General features: G+C 40.2%; 1 protein-coding gene across 3 annotated transcripts in view; it reads left to right on the top strand.

Moving 5' to 3' along the window:
* The window catches only part of CLIC5 (chloride intracellular channel 5), an 86,516-nt gene that overhangs the window by 58,590 nt on the left and 10,132 nt on the right, over positions 1–17,794 (top strand). For all 3 annotated transcript variants that reach the window (XM_005512289.3, XM_065055717.1, XM_005512290.4), the window contains exon 5: positions 16,317–16,498. In XM_005512289.3, coding sequence (XP_005512346.1) covers positions 16,317–16,498 — 182 coding nt within the window. The remainder of the gene's footprint in view (positions 1–16,316; positions 16,499–17,794) is intronic.

Below are 17,794 nucleotides of genomic sequence, written 5' to 3'. Positions count from 1 at the left end.
ATGTGGGGTTGTCCTGTGCAGGGACGGGAGTTGGACTTGATGATCATTGTGGATTCCTTACGATTCAGGACATTCTATAAGTGGCAGTAGTCTTAAGAATTGTTTCCTGGATGCTCTTGCTCAGGTTTTCATGGCCAATTTGAGAGGTTTTGTTTGCTTAGTGATTGTTTAATATCTAGAAGGAGATATTGTCTAAACAAAGGAAAGTAAACCAAAATCTTCTGAGTTTACCTTGGCTCCTTTGGTTCATGCTGAGCCAGTCACTGAAGCTCTGTACAGTAACTAGCATAGTGACAATTTATGTATTCATTGGAGGAGGATGAAATTTAATTAATTGGAATGCTGTGTACATATTTTGTATCCTGTTTATTATTTTTTCTTGCAAGACTGTATACTGCAAAGCAAGGTGACAACCAATAGTAACCACCCATTAACTGTCCCGCCTAGAATTGTAGGTTCTTTGGTTCATAGAATGAGCCCTTTGATTTCATTTATGAGTTTAAAAAGTTGTTCTTGAATTGAGTTCTTAGGGGGCACCCGCTCCAGTGTGGGTGGCCGCATTCATTAGTGGTATGGGAGGATATTTCACTGTATGGCTCTTCAGAAGGCGCTGAGCCGGGAGACCACCAACGTGATTTCATGCAGAGGAATTTCCAGCCGTCTGACCAGAGGACTCCACTTGTCTGGTTTGGATTTACATCAAGAAGCCAAAAATAAAAGCGCATTTAAATCATTAACTTACATGTGATTAAATGCTGTTCACCTCTTTCAGTAGCTACATCACACTTTGTGGTTAAGTGTGTGAGGTGGGAAATGCCTCTCTTCATGCGCTGTATGTGTATGTATACAGTAGATATGCACCGACACGTATAGGACTGGGATAGAAACTAGCCTACACCAGTTTTAAGGCACCTTTGACTTTGTAGAGTTCCTTGGGCTGAGAAGAGAGTCAGATCCATAGTATCAGGACATGACCAGGCTGGATGATATGCTCTGATCCTTACTAGAAGCCATTGCACACCTCATTAAATAAGCAGAAAATGAGTTCACTTCAACACCTTATGGAGAATGTTTGCAGTAATAACAGCTCGGTGGTGCAGACCCTTTGTGTCACACGTGCTGACGTATGTAGCCAGGATAGGAGCTTTTTGATGTTGTAGGTCAGCTTGTGTCACCCTGACAGTCCTGGTGTGGTCAGGTTGGTGCAGGAGAGCAAACATCTGTCCCCAGATCATCTCCATGCTTGGTATGGAAAGGGCTGGAGGTCACTTCTCTTCCTTTCAGCCTGGCTTCTCACATCCAAAGGGGTCAGATTGTAACTATAAACCTGACACAACTTGTCGTGAGTCTTTGATCCTTCTGGACTACTGTGTACCTAAAGGCTTCATCCTGTGCTCGGACAAAGATCCTTTTGACTTTAATGGAGCGAGTTTTAAATGCTGTTTGGCTGTCCTTAAATCTATGGGGAGTTTTCTGCGACAGGGATCTTGGATCAGGCTCTAATTCAAGACCAACAGCAATACTTTATGCTTTTTACATATATTTTCAAAGTGCCATATAAATATACAGGTATATATATATGCATGTGTGTGGGTGATGTCTGTGTATCAACTTGCCATTCAATTTTTCCTTCTTCCTCTTTATTTGCACAATTTCCCTTTACTGCTACAAAACCCCACACCTGTCCAAGGCCCAGCATGAGCCACAATTTGCCCTGTCCTCTGACAATATTCAATTTTCTCTGTCACGCAACCAGGAAGGACTAGAAATAGCTTTTAAAATTGTTCTAGCAAAAAGGACTTGCTTCGTGATGGAACATATTGGGATGACAGATCTTTAACTTTGGCATTTTGAAGCACAAAAAAAGCTATTTCAGAACATTTTAAAGGAGTTTTTATGGCTCCCTCTGAGCTGAGCTGAGTACTGTTGGCCTCGCGGTAGCTAAAGTGCCTGGCAGCTTTACAAAACCAGCCCTAATATAAAAAATACCCAGTCTTTAAAACACATGTAAAATAGCTTTTCTGCAACATTTGTGGCACATAAAGTACCAAATACATCTTGGTGAGTGTGATATAAAGCTTTTATTGCCATTCATTTGGGATGACCCATATAACTCACTCATGATATGTTAATAAAACTGTTCGCCACTCTGTCTCTTTATAAAAACACACATATGAAGACCACTAAAACAGTGGTGATAGCTGTGTGCTAACTTGTTAAGTAGAGCCACAAGTTGCATTTATCATCCACCCTAAATTGCTTTATCTGCTTTCTGTCCAGCAATCAAAGACTGATTCTAGAATGCTAAGAAACAGCAGTTTGCAAAGTAAGTTTGCTTGAGAAATAACTTTATGAAACTTCTTCTCAAAATCATGATGGCTGGAGGCCCAGAGCCATTAATATTCTGTCTGGTACCAGTGACAGCTTGAAGGACCAAAACTAAGAACTGAAATTTTATGCCCTTGGAAGGAAGAGATTTTTCAGTTTTCTGAAATGATAAGAAACCATCATCTTAACTTTGGAAATATGTACCTTACTAGGGACTGTTTCTGAACTTCCCTATCATTTACGGTTTTTTCCTTCACCTAAGACCTTGCTAATTAAAGTACGAAGATTTCCTGGTAGACATGTGAAAAACATTACGTGAAAGCAACAGAAAACTAAAACTCTGTGTAAGTTCAAATGTGATCAGACTGCAAGCCCTCTGAGGCAAGGACTTGGTATACCTGAATAGCAGAGTTAGATGCAGCCATTCAGGGAACAGTAAATATTTACAATTAATGTACTAGCAGACATAGTTTTCTGACACATCTGTGATGAAGTAACTTTGAAACCATAGCACTCCACAGGGAGCGAGAGAAAAAAATGAAATAATTTATCTATATAGATAAGTTCAAGACAGAGAATATGCAAAACCCTGAAAAACAATTGACAATATATTCTGTAGTCAATGAAGTTAATGATATGTTCAGATTAAGGCATGTCCTTAAGCCTTTGCTGAATCAGGGCCTATACGCACAGGCCAGGCCTAGACTAAAATACTTGCAATGGGAACAGTAGTTGGCAGATGCTCTTCTTTAAGAGGGAATTTATTTCCCCCGTGTGTTTGAATATTCCTCCAAGTGCTGCTGGCTTTACTGGGATGCTTTGTTCTGTTTCCCAGCCGAGCTCCCATGCTCGCACACAGGAGCAGTAGCACAGCTGGAAGTGGATTAGAGCAATCTGGCGGCAGCAGTCCTGGGAGGAATTAAGCGTCTCGCTGCTGGAATGGGAGGCCTAAATTACATTATTATTTAGAACTGAGTTTTAACTTCATTGCTCTATGGTTTCGCGCTGGTGGGTAACTCTCCTCATTGCAATGTATTTGGTGCATCTTAAATATGTTCCCCACAGCAAGGACTTAGATGAAGTTACAACCTTGCTCAGCAAAGTGTCCAAATCTTATATAAGCAAATGTCCAGATTTAAGCACCTAATTGGTCTTATTTTCCCAGGAGGATTGTTCACAGGCTTATATTAATATTTAGCAATTGTAGAGCAAGCTATCACATGATAGAGAACCCAGTGACTGGCTCCTCGAAGTCAGTTTGCAAAACTCTTGGTGACTTCAAAGGGAGAAGCATTGGCCCAGAATCTGTTTTTCCCAAAACATATTTTTTGTTTTATGCATACAAATGTTCTTCATAAAATAACAGAGAAAAATGAGACATAACTGAAAATCAGTATTGCTAATTTTCTTTATTAGATCCGGTCTTAAATAGCTGACCTTTAGCTTGAAAACAGTGCTGGGAATAAGGTGACTAAATGGCAACTGGAGACATAATTATTTTCTAAATATCCTGATTCTTCTGATTGCAGAAAAAAAAATCAGCATTTAATGGAGTTTGAGGCTAGAAGGATCTTTGGGTTATTTACTATGGTCTCCTGCAAATCACATCCCAGACAGTTTTGCCCTTTGAGCAAACATTTTATTATTTCAGCCTTTAGACTATAAGTTATTTTGCGTCAGAGCAGAGAACAGAAGAAACTGAAGGGTTTTTGATGCACAATGCCCTTGTAAAGAATGGGGTGCAATTTACTGGATGATCGATGCCCAGCTGATGGCAATAGCTGGTCCATATTCTGCACTGCAGAAGAAAGTGAATCATAGTGATTCAGCCAGTCAAAGCTGAAAAACAAGTATTCCTGGACCTTTAACCTGGAATCAGGATGGCTCTGAACATGTGAGGAAGGCATCTGCTCAGCAAGACTTTTTGCACCACTCCAAGGAATTGGTACAACCATTCCCCTTTCTAGCAGAGAATGACCTAAACGACAAGGATAAGCCCCATAACACATCTAATTAATTGCATAGTGGGAGAAAAGATACTGTGATCTTTGCAAGCATCTTAAGTCTTAAAGTATGAGATTTAATTACAGTCATTGTCTTAATGACGAGTAGCAAATTCTCTGATGTTGATGGTGGTACAGTCAACCTACCTTGGTCCTTGTTCCAAGACCTGGAAGATGATATTAAGGATTTTAAAGTGCCATGGGACTCTGTCCCTCTCCAGCTCAGTTTTTCCCATTTCCGCCAGAACTGGATTAAAGACTGCCTTTTCTTGGTCTCATTATTAATACCTAAAGAAGTAAGTCCACCTCTCCTCTCTCCCTGTTTCATTCTTAAACAGTTCATTGCTTTGGCAATGTGGGAAGTGAATTTATCCAGCTTTCAACCATTTCACACTTGCGTCTGCAGGGCTGAAGAGCTCCCTCACACTTCCCAGATATTTTGTCCATGACTGAGCATCTATACACGTTGGCCTCTCAGCCTTCTCTCCAATAAACTGAACAAATAGACTCTTTGAATCTGACATTTTGAGTCTTGTTTCCAGTCCTTGAGAATGCCATTATTATTCTTGTTTGACCTCTTTCTTGAATTTTCAAAACCCTTTTTTTAACTGAGGACATCAGAGCTGGGAAAAATGTTCTTAATACTTGTCACAACAGTGCAGTTGCAACAGAGGGAATATGACCTCCCTAGTAGTACTTGAAAATTTTTATACCTCCAGACATAATTATAATTCTTTTTGCTTCTGCTCCTTTCAGAGAGCCTAAGTGGAGGCATAATCGTGATGATCTCTAAGTCATTTCATGGGGCTTGAAACAAAAATCTCAAAAGCAGAGAAACAATGGAAAAGAATTAAGATGTGAGTCATTTGTAAATCTCATCGTCTCATGTTTTTTTTGTGTCTGAGTAACAAGTTTTGAACACAAAAGGCAGAAAATACTGGAAACATCGAGACAAAACTGTTTGAGACTGAGATTTTCTAAGTGGACTGAAGGGTTTGGGAACTCAATAAGCTTTAAAACTTCATCCTCAGGTGCTGCTGGTAGGCAGTGCTGTGTTGCCCTCTCCCATGTCTTCGGTCCGCCACTGCTGAAGTGAAATAATTTAGTTGAAAACTGTGGAGTGCAATTCAGATTATCCTGGTGTAAACAAAAGCAGATTTTATTCCTCTACGTGCCCGGGATTGAAATAAATTTACATTAGAGATGCAAGTGCCAACAGCCTGTAAAACATTCTTCTTTGCTTCAATATTAGAACACAAGGGGTCCCCACAGCACTGTCACTAAAGCCTAGTTGCACTCCCTACCAGAAGCTAACTTCACTCTTATTTTTAAGGCAGAAACACATACTTTTCCTTTGTTAGTCCCAGAATCATCTTGTTTGCTCTTTGCTAGTGAAACAAAACTTTATACTCTGAGTAAACACACAGCACCTTAGATATTCAGATACCAAAGTGGTAATCTCATACTATAAATAAGTGATACTATAATCTGTAGGGCTCGATGGTGTGGGGTTTTTTTGCCTTTTCAGTTTCCTCATTCAAATCAGCTGCTGCTTATCTGCAGTTGGTTTAGGGACACCTGTGCAAGACTAGCTTTGCAGAGGTCAGGTTTAGGCACTTGGGGACACGCTCTAGAAATGATGCTTGTCACTGATGTGCTGCTACAGAGTCACGATGATTTGTGAAATGCGAGTTAGGTGCTGTTCTTCCTAGGGCACTTGTAGCCCAGTAGTTTTACATTCACTTTCTTCCTGACCTCAGGGTCTCTTGGGCTCCTGAGAGACTTGGAAATGAATCTTTCTTTTGGTGTCATTCTAACACCTGGGTTTTCTTAAAAAACAGCATCTGAAGGTGCTCCATCTGCATTCTTCATGATAACATTACAAGTATTACATTTATTAGTTGCCCACCACTCTAAAACTGTATAAGGGAAGGCACAAACCTGAGTTTTTAGTCTAAAACTATAAACTAGTCCAAACAAATTTCCTATATGCATGAAAAATACGTGCTTGAGTGTCTTTTTAAAGACATTATTGATTCACCTGTTTCACTGGGTTTAATTTGGGAGTAGGACAGACGGTATCACAAAAATAGGGTTATGACTCTTTTTAGTTATATTTACAGTTTCTCTCCCTCAACTTGAAACATACGTCCACAGCTTGTGCACTATTATTTTTATCAATGTAAAGTTTGTGACTGAAGAGTGCTATTATCCTTACTTTGTATATAGGAAGTTGGAAGACAGAGAATTTAAATTATTTGTATAAGGTCATGTAGAAAAGCTTGAGAAAACACTCAGGTCTCCTAACTCCAGATAACCTCTTAAGCCTTGGATCACTGAGCTCTGTCTTAGGACATGGTACCTGGGAATCAAGGTCTCAGTCTCTCTGAGAGACTTGTGTTCTGTGGAGCTTTTGAGACAAGTCTGTCAAAATACCTCAGACTTTTGGGATGAAGCTCTAATCAATCAACCAGTGTCATCAACGGTTTGTAGATGGATTGGGAAAGGAAGAGGGATGATAAGGGTGGGATCAGCTCACTTAACTCTGTCTAAAATTATACATCAGTCTTTCAATAATCCCAGCTTCTTTTGTGATCAGTGGAGATGGACATAAATGCAAATATATTTAGGACATAAATACAAATGTATTTATGTCTAAAGGACAGTTTTATTTATCTTAAAATATGGATCTAAAGCTGGGAGAACTTCCTTTAGAGATGCCTGTCTTGCATTTCTGTCATTAAAGGAGACTTGGACAACTATGTTAGTCTAGTTACCTAACACTTAGGTGGCTAAAGTTAGACAAGGTGAATCTTATCCATAAGTAAATCAGTAGATTTTTGATGAGTCTGGGTTCCTAAGGTTGCTTCGGGTATCTAATGTCTGTTTTTCAGCTCCATGTTCCTCTGAGTCCTGGTTGAAGTGCTCCTGGCATTTAGTACCTCTGTTTCTCTCACTGGACATACACAGAATGTATGTGGCAACATATATAGAAAATATGTACCTATCTATGCTTGGTTTAGTCCAGGTCTTAAAGGCAGATTATGACCAAAGTTGTGCGGCTGTTTGCATGTCTACACCTGTGTCTGTGTGACTTGTCCCACTCCTGGTCTCTTCTCTGACTGATCTGGAGGATGAATATGAACCCCTGTCCCCAAAGAGAAACCCCAAACCAGGAAAATAGAATTGAGGAATAAGAGATACTATTTTTTTTTATCTTCTGGGTGCACAACTAGGTATTCGTTGATTCATCAAGTGAGTAGAAACAGACAGATCACAACTTCTCAGAATAGTTGCCTGGGAATTTACCTTGATTGTGGGAACATGCTCAAGTCTCAATTCCAGTGAATACTGAATTATTTATCTGGAGTGGAACATCTTTAATAGGAGAGGTGACTCACCCCAGAAACTCCCTTTCGCCCGAAGTTAGGCATCCAAATGCTCTGGATGCATGGGAGCATCTCCTCTGCATTTCCAATGGTTTAGTGACTGCCCACTCATTTGCCTCTCAATATAGACGCTGACCAGAGCTGGGGATTTTACAAGGCAGAAACATGCCTGGAAAGGATGCTGCAATGCTCAAATTGGCAATGTATTTGCCCTTTGGGGAGTGAGCCCTAATATTTAAGCAACTTTGAAAAAAAAAAAAAGAAAAGGAGGTATTATCCTACATCACTTTGGTGAACTGTGAAATTGGATTCAAAGGGTAGGATTCATCTTGCCTAAATTCACCTCCCTGAAAGCTAGGTGTCTAGTCTGAGCTAGTCCTTTAGGCTTCGCCTGTAATTCACACAGTGAGAAGGGCATGTGTGAGGTGAATCACACCACGTTTAAATCAGGCAGTTGGAAGGAACTGTCCTCTGGAGATCATAGAATCATAGAATAAAATCATAGAATCATTTCAGTTGGAAGGGACCCTCAGGATCATTGAGTCCAATCATAACCTAACCTACCTCTAGCACTAAACCATGTCCCTAAGAACCTAGTCTAAATGCCTTTTAAACCCCTCCAGGGATAGTGACTCTGCCACTTCCCTGGGCAGTGTGTTCCAATGCCTGACAACCCTTTCCATGAAGAATTTTTTCCTAATATCCAATCTAAACCTCCCCTGGCCCACCTTGAAGCCACTTCCTCTTGTCCTATCACTTGTTACTTAGGAGAAGAGACAACTGCTACAACCTCCTTCCAGACAGTTGTAGACAGCGATAAGGTCTCCCCTCAGCCTCCTTTTCTCCAGGCTGAACAGCCCCAGTTCCCTCAACAGATGCTCAGTATCTCTGAGCAGAGAGGGAACCTCCATAACCACCTTGGACAAGGTACCTGACTCTGAAATGGCTGAACAGAAGAAATCAAGGCAGGGCTCAAATCTCAAGGATTATACTGAAATCATAGTGGGGAAGATAAATTATTTGAGATGTAATACAGTGGCACGCATATTGCAGTCATAGCTCCTCCATGTGAGAAGGATTAATCTACACAGATTAAATTTACAATACTCTGTTGAGCCTGCCTGAAAAAAAATGAGCAGGATGGAGAAAAAAGAGAGTGAAAATATGAATCCTTAGTCTTTAATCAGACTCAGAGTAGTAGAATGATATTATTTTCTTACCTTAAATTGCTGTTTCTTAGCTGGTTTCTCTCTCCTGCCAGAAAACAGTATTGGGTCTCACATAATATCAAACTCTGTGAATCTGGAAGTGATCAGGAAAGGTGGTTTGTTTTTTTAAAGGAAAAATAAATCTCAGATTGTTTGTGTGAGACTGTGAATATTTATGTACTGTTCCCCCTTTTCCCTCATTGCCTGTTTCACCAAGTTCATTTGCGTGTGTTACAGGATAAATCTTACCGGAGGGCAGTGGAAGAAAGCAGTAAAAAGGAAAAGCATCAATCAGTGATTCAGGGTAGCAGCAGGAATCACTGCTCTTTTTTGTACTTGGGTCATTGTTTGTTGAACTTGCCTGGGCTTGACAATTAAGAAACTTGTGTTCTGCTGAGGTCAGTCTCAGGTGGTTTCAGATGATGGCTACAAAAGCCATTACGTTACTGGGCTTTGATGATTTTGAAGCCTTGTTGTCACCGTGTTTTCAGTGGTATTCCCTATGAAAAAGGCCACATATACTTTACTGTGGCTTGGAGAAAATATTTTACTACAAAATGAGAACTGACATTTCAATTTTGAAGATTACTAACATTAAAAATTGATGTGAAAATAATTAAATGTCTGGGCATGACTTACTTAACCAGCCATCCTAAAACATGGCTTTCTTTTTGTTTTCTTATTTTTCGGAAGTCTTATGTTATTTTGCTTTAAGTTTGTTTAAAAAATTGAACTAGTTTTGCTGTCTTTTAATGTAAATCAAATAGTTTTTATGTTTGATTTGGCCAAAGAAACAATTGTTCTTATTGCTTTCATTGTGCCTTCTATGCTTTGCATCTCTTTGCATAATAACTATCAAGTACAATCCTCATTCTGCAAATGGCTTCACTCAGACACATAAAATAGGAGTCATCTCACCTAATTTTAGCTATTTTAAATTTAGGTAGCCAGTCTGCTTATTCTCAAAAGAGAGAGAGAGGCTCCTCTGGTGGTAATTCAGCTTTTCCAAGGCTACTATTTCAGGATGGAATGAATTGCCTTCCAGTGGCTCCTTTAGGCCACTGTGTGGTTTTTTTCTGCTTTGCTATTTCTTCTTGTCCCAGCATTAAACAAGGAAGGAAATATTTGGAGTTCAAGGAAGGGGAAGAAGAGTCCTTGTCTGACCTCTGTGAATGCTGTGGGTGTGGGCAGTCTGAATCAGTTTTACTTTTTCCAAACTGTTTTTCTTTTACTACTTTCTAGTTACTTTCCGTTTTGCTTCAGCCTCATTTGACCCACAGAAAACAGAGATGGAAATGGCCAATGACGCTGGAAGTTTTATTGCTGGTATTATTTAGGAGGTCAGATCAACTGATTATAATAGTCCCTTTTGGCTTTAAAAACTGCTGGAGAAATCCTAATCCCACTGAAGTCAACAGCAAAACTTCTACAGGCTTTGATATGACCAAAACTTCACCCTGATTACCTAGCAATGAATCTTTGTTGTCTGGCTCTCCCCTTGGCTTGCAGGAGTGCTCCATGCATTACATTTTCCAATGTTTTATTCAGTTGTGGTATAAATACTTCAAGACACAAAGATTTCTCCTTGTGCCCTGGAAATAGTTGCACAGGCTAATAGTTTAAGGAAGTTTTTGCTTGAAGAGTTGAATATCAGAGCCAAAGTCTGTTCTTGGTTGAACTGGAGTAAATATGGAATAGCTTGTTGACAATGTGGAGTTACTCCTCTTTTATGTCACTGTAACCGAGAGCACAATTTTGCCAGTTATTAACTTTTGTTACATTATTTGTATTTCTATGTGTGTCAGGATTTGTTAATCTCATTGTTCAACGTCAAGTAACCTTTAGCAGAAAACAGAGCATCATTGTGAATTAGGTATCCTCAGCTAAATTGAACCTCACCCTGTGCAGATGGTAATACGTTCATTAAGTGTTCTGTGGTTGCTTTGAGGTTGGAAAGTGCTATTTCTCTGGCTTCTAACCCAAGATTCTTAAGTAAAGTTGTATAAAACCCTAGTTTTGAAGGGGGAAGGAAAATCAGAAAAAACTTGTGAGATTTATTTTTTTATCAATATTGTTTCTTATTGGTGGGATGACACGACAGGACTGCAACTGCTGTAAGTTGTCTTTGGCTGCACAAGTAGCCCAGAGCAGAGTAGTGAAGGGTGAGAGAGATGGTTCCACCATGGATTTGGTATAAACACAGGTAGAACTTATTGGAATTAGAAGTTATGTTAAATACATCCGTGTAGAGTCAATAAGTGCTGGTGTGTCTGTGCTTGGTGATTTCACTGTCCAGAAAGATGGTTTTCAGGAGCTCAGCTGCTGCAGCTGTTGCAAAGGTAAGTAGATGGCAGGGCTCCTCTTGCAGAGCTGGTCACATTTGGGATCTCTTAATTCATACTGAAAGTCTGCAGGGTGGGGAAGCAATTGGAGGACAACTCTGCTTTGGTGAGACTGGACTACGGCATCCACCTGGACTACGGCATCCAGCTCTGGAGCCCTCAGCACAGGACAGACATGGACCTGTTGGAGAGGGGCCAGAGGAGCCACAGAAATGATCCAAGGCTGGAACAGCTCTGCTGGGAGGACAGGCTGAGAGAGTTGGGGTTGTTCGACCTGGAGAAGAAACGCTCCGGGGAGAGCTTGTTGTGGCTTTTCAGTACTAAAAAGAGGCCTGTAAGAAAGATGGGGACAGACTTGTCAGCAGTGCCTCTTGTGATAGGACAAATGGTGATGTTTTTAAACCAGAAGAGGGAAGATTCAGGCCAAACATGAGAAAGAAATGGTTTATGTTATGGTGGTAGAACACTGTCCCAGGTTGCCCAGAGAGGTGGTGGATGCCCCATCCCTGGAGACATCCCAGGCCAGACTGGACGGGGCTCTGAGCAACCTGATCTGGGTGAAGATGTCCCTGCTCATGGCAGGGGTGGCACTGGATGAGCTTTGAAGGTCCCGTCTAACTCAAACTATTCTATGATTTCAAAAGCGGCACAGAGCCACATTTTCAGGCATAGTTCCACTTGGTGTTGTAACACTGAATCCTCCACCCTGACATTACCAAGACAATGCACGGCTGAAATTAGACACTTCAGTAAAAGTTCTCCTTACAGCTGATTTAGGGGTCACCTAAATCAAGTGTGGAAGACTCCACTGACTATAGAGGAAGATCAGGATGTTTAATTCAAACCTACTCATTTAATTTCCTCCAGGGAGGATTAATCCCACCAGTTGACTGCAATGAAGCCTCGGCTGTTACCAACAAACCTATTTAGTTATTTAATTATGTTAACAAGAGGATAAATTGCCAAGGGAATTAGCTGATTAGCCACTTCTGAAATTCATTGTGGGTAGTATGTTCACAAATGTGGAATTAGTGACGTTTTAGCTTCGTTCAGTCTAGTGCTGTGACTGGTATTCACAAGATCCCTCCTCTGGTGAGTGCCTGCTGTCTCCATGTTATCAGTGGACACAACATATAGAGTCATCCAGTATGGGAGGTTTAGAATGAAATCTTTCTTTCCTCTGCTGGGTTTACTCAGTAATACTAAATATGACAAATCTTTCCTCAGCATGAGTCCCAAAGCCTTCAGAGCTGTAGGATATTCTGAGGAGGTTATTTCTTGGTCTCTTCTTACATATTGATCTGAGAAGAGAGAAAGCGAGAGCACTTTTCTGACTTTTACCTGTGGTATCAGGCTCCAGTTGTAAGCCATTAAAATGCTAAGTTATTTATGGAAAGTGAAAGAGTTCAACAGGAGAGCTGTACAGATTAACTGATACTGTACTGGTGGCGTCTCATCTGGCAGATCTGGACTGACATCACATTGAAAAGCCGTTAGAAACTCAGTCTTCCGCTTTCCAGGAAAATGCTCTCCCTATGCCACTGATAAAATCATTGCACTTCCCCCAATCTTTTCGTAAGAAAGAAAAAAACCTGACTTGCTCTTGATACCTCTCTCTTCTGGGAGGTGACTGGTGAATTGAAACATAAGGTGGGTTCTCCCACCCATGCCAGGATTATACACTTGACTCTATTTCAGGTGTGGGGCTCAGAGACCTCTTGCTTCAATATTTTTCAGATTCTTCTACTCATGCTCCAACTTCGAGTGGGAATTTCTTTGAGCACCTTCTCAAGGAACCTAAGACTTCAAATTATATAGATGAAGTTGAATGTGTCAACCACCTAGAAAGTAGGATTTACAATATGAATATTTTCATACAGATTTCAAAAAATGCCTCAAAAAACTTTACATGCTTTAAAAATTTGACCCTATGCATCTTAGCTCCACTTCAAATGGTAGTTTTAAGATCTTAATACTCTTACATTTTCAAAATTCTGTCACTGCTCAGGTGGAAGAAAGGCTGTTCTTCCTTGTTCACTACTCCTTTAGTTTCATGGCTCTTCTGAGAGTTTACTAGGATAAGAAGAGATTCGATTAATTAAATGGGGACATTTGTGTCACGTGTAGTGGTCCAGTTCTTGATTATAAGGTTATGAGATGGTCCTGACCATGTGGTGATTTTACTGTGAGAAGTCAGGATCCTGTGGGTTTCAGCAGAGCCTGTGAATTAGGTCACAGATGCATTGAGCCCTGAACATACTTATTTCTGGCCTAAAGCTGCCATATGCAAGCGCCAAGTATGAATTCAGATAGATTTTTTTCCCACTGTCACAAATAGGCTTCACTCCAGGCATTGTTTTTGAGAGAGCCATGACGCACTTTGATATATCAATAAGAGTGAAAAAAAAGCCCCAACCCTAATAAGTTCCAGAAAAGTTACATAAACGCGTCTCACCTGATGCTCCTGTCTTTGTACACTCTCTTAACTGACCCCATGGGCCAGCAAAAAACATCTAATGTAGTACTGATGCTGGAAATACTGCACAGATGACTCAGAGAACCAAAGGGAATACTGGAAAATGCTCAGCGTTAAGCCAGTTCTCTAAAATATAAATGAGCAAAATTGAATTAAATCAGAGTAATTCAATTCCATTGTCTCTAAATGAATTCATTGTGAGATGACAGAGTCTGAGGTTGACCAAGAGAAGGAGGACTATCTGTTCAACAGGTGGTATGGGTCAAACCAAAAAGAGATTGCTAAATCTTTTGAGTGTTGCCACATGGGGGTATATTACAAGCTATGCAGTTATTACCCTTCAGTAGACGTTGTGCAGCAGAGCACAGCTGTAGATGATTAAAGAGACCACTGCCAGCATCTGACAGCAAAATGTCAGTGTCAAAATTCAATTTGAATTGATTAAATAAGGGATGGCAACACTTTTGTTTTATGGATGGCAGCACTTCAGTCGCTTTAGATGCTCTGCTTTCAGAAATAAAATTCTTTCCCTCCCTGCTATGTTTGTTGGGGTATTTTCAGTTGGATCGCAGTCATTTCTCCAGTCAATCAATTAAGCCAGGGTTTGCCACTGTGTCTAAGAGTCAGCCACAAAAGAGCTGGTATGGTTCCTTGGTGCTTGGCCAAGAGGCTTCAGCGGGAGCAAGACATCAGGCAGCTTAATCTGACTTCCACCACTGGCACAAGGTTTAATGGATGTTAGGGCAGCAATCATGTTCTGTGGCGCTGCCTTTCTCTCCTTGCCAAAAGCATGGGGGGGACGCTGACAGCAGAGCCAGCGGAGCTACCTGTGCCAGCAGGCTCCTCTATGCAGGGCAATGGCTGCAGCCTTTTGAAGTTTGTGTTGTGCTCCATAAATGTATTTATCTCCCTAGGCCTTGTAGAGCTACACCGCCTGAGTAACTTGGCGCATTGAGTAGTCTCCCCGAAGTTAAATGGCAGTAAGTTACTCAGAGATATGAGATTTTACAGGATTAGGCCTTAAGTGCTGACTCCAGGCCAGATCTGCAGCAGGTATAAATCACTGCAGGTAATTTTCACCAGCTGAAATTCTGGCCCTAAGCCCATGAGTCATGTTGTTATTTTTTCACATTGTAAATTTTTGCTGTTTCTTATTTATATTGCTTTAGCACTTTGGGGCACTTGTCAGGGGCCAGGACCCCATCGTGCTTGTCACCCTTCGAACAGAGATGCAAAAGACCCTTCTTGCTGCAGAGTGTTCACAGTTTAAATAGCGTGCAAACTTTCATACAGTCGTTCAGCTTTTTCTAAGTGTGTTGCTGCAATCAAGCTTTTCTTTAATCCTGCCAGTAACACATAACAACACGAATTCTGTGCTCAGGTTAATATCTTTAAGTATAAATTTGCATTCTGCTGTAAACTATGTTTAAAGTAGCATTTTAAGCCTGGAATTTGTTGGAACCAGTGGCAGTGTGGGACATGGTCTTCAGTAACTGAAGTGAGAAGTCCAGAGTCTCTTCTCTCTGATACCCGATTTGAGATATATCAAAAAAAGAATTTGCATCTAATTTGAACCCGAAGTGAGGGGAACCTTAACAGTGGCTGAATATCTCAACTCTTTTGTGTAGTATTGTATTTAACTAGTGTTATATTACTTTCGTTTCAGTTGTAGTGTACCTTCCAGCTCTGTAGAGCTCTGGTTAGCATCTCTGAAATTGTTGCTATTGCCTTCAATTACCCTGGAAGGGGTTTAAAAGTAGTAAAGCTACAACTTTTTACAGCTGAAGTAATGCTAGGAAATTCCCCTTCATTACAGTCCTACCTGGCTGCTTAGAAAAATAATGTTGTGGCTACAGATCTCAAATTTATTGTGTGATAGCCTTCACAGACAAAAAAAATATGATAGGGTGTATATGTTTTATTGGTATATAATACTGTTGACCTGTTCTTTTCTTTCACGTTCTCTTTCACTGTTTTTTTTTGTTTGTTTGTTTGTTTTGTGTTTTTGTTTTTGTTTTCTTGGTTTTTGTGCTGGTGAGGAGAAGATGTGGCACAACAATTCCCTGTGTCCCCTTTTTCAATCGCAGAAGTAGCTTTACCCTCAGGCAGACCTTGGTGGGCTACTTTGTCATCATATTGTGTATGCGTTGGAGCACAAATTAACAAAAAATAAGAAGAAAGAAATACAGGGTGTTTCAAGAAGATGGACCCAATTTGAAATCACTATATCTCTGCAACCACATGGCAGGAGATACTTTGAGAGATGTCCGGGACAAATTCAATTATTGTCTCGACGTTGTCTGTACAGCAGGTGGAGGGACCATTAAGCATTTATAAAAAGGTTACTAAAACTTGGTAACTCATTAAGCCATTTGTAATTTTTTTGTGTAGTTGTAACATGTTGCCATTGTAAAATATACTGCTTTGAAATTTGGTCCATCTTTTTGAAACACCCTGTTGTATTTGGCTTTTTTTCTAGATACTACTGTAGCCATTGATGATGGGTGTTTCTAAATATGTCTTACTCTGCACTAATCACTTATTCATTGCTCTTTTTTTTTTTGGCAAAGCCCTTGAAAGAGGCTTGGTGAAGGCTCTGAAGAAGCTGGATGACTATCTGAGAACACCTCTACCAGAGGAGATCGATGCAGGCAGCACTGAAGAGGAGAAAGTGTCTAAACGCAAGTTTCTGGATGGAGATGACCTGACTCTTGCTGACTGCAACCTTCTGCCCAAACTCCATGTTGTCAAGGTAAAAGATACCATGTGATGGCCAATGAAGCCTTATCTGACAATTAAATGCCTGCTCTGACAGCCAAGAGCTAAAGCCAACATATATTTCAGCAGAGTCCTTTTAAGTCCTAGAAGAGCGGAGTTTGAAACACACTTTTGCTCCTCAGTATGCCTTCTAGTCTAAGTTAAACAACTTCGTATTTAGTACATGAAGAAATTGTCCTATCACTAAGACATACAAAGACAACATTAAGATCTAGGTATCCCATCTCTTTATTTTTACCATGCTGCAAGTAACAGCATATTTCATACTCATTAGTTCCCATTAAGAGCGATGTCAAAACTTTAGTCAGTTCCCACCCATTTGTAACTTAAGAGCAGCAGTCAATCATTTTGAGGAGTATTTGTTCCAGCTGGTATTTCACACAGGGAACTCAACAAATCAAACTCACCGCTGAGGTCCAGGATGCAAGATGTACAATGGTCGCTGGTATATATCATCTTGACTTCTAAATGTTGCATTATTTTAATTTATCAGATTACATGTTTCTTTAGAATAAAGCAAGTACCTGGCAGACCTTGGCAAGCAAGAAAGCTAGGAATTAAGGCCAAGTCATGCATCTAATTTGGCTCCATGAGCCAAAACATAACCTGAGCCTGGGAGCTGACTGCACGCATGCAAAATATTTGAAAAAAATAGTACATAAGTCACCAGGTAAGAAATGTGACAATATCCTCACAGATCTAGCTTTTTTTTTTTGGCTCATTTTCATTGGTGATGAAGTCAGACAATGCAAAATGAATGTGTGGCCCCTTACTGGTTCCTGTCTCCTTGGGATGAAATGAAAGATGTCAAAAGAGAATTGAAATCTTTCTCAGACAAGTATAGCCATAGGTTATTGCCTGAAAAGTCTTTTACAGATGGGAGAAAGTGTAAATTATTAACACTTATTCATCTGATGGAAGATGTGTGCTAGAAATTGTGAAAATCTTGATTTAAGTTGCCCACCATGTTTTATCTTTTCCATGTGTGTGTGAAATATCATTGAAGGCAAGAATGCTTAATTAAATGCAGTTTAGGGTAGGATTTGGACTTGCAAATACCAAATGGATCTTGATAATAGAAAGAAATCACAGTCATTTCTGAGAATCTGACTGTCTAAAGAAATCTGTGGTGGAAAACACCTCTACCATGTGCTTGAAAAATAAAGGGGAACTCTGTGGCACATATGTATGTAATTTATGCCCAGGAACAATTTTATACTGTCAGAAAAATTAGAGATTGGAAGCGGACATTAAATCAGCTAATCCATCC

The sequence above is a fragment of the Columba livia genome, chromosome 3, assembly GCF_036013475.1.
Source record: "Columba livia isolate bColLiv1 breed racing homer chromosome 3, bColLiv1.pat.W.v2, whole genome shotgun sequence".
NCBI lineage: Eukaryota > Metazoa > Chordata > Aves > Columbiformes > Columbidae > Columba > Columba livia.
The sequence above is the reverse complement of the archived record's forward strand: the minus strand, read 5'-3'. Positions and strand labels throughout refer to the sequence as shown.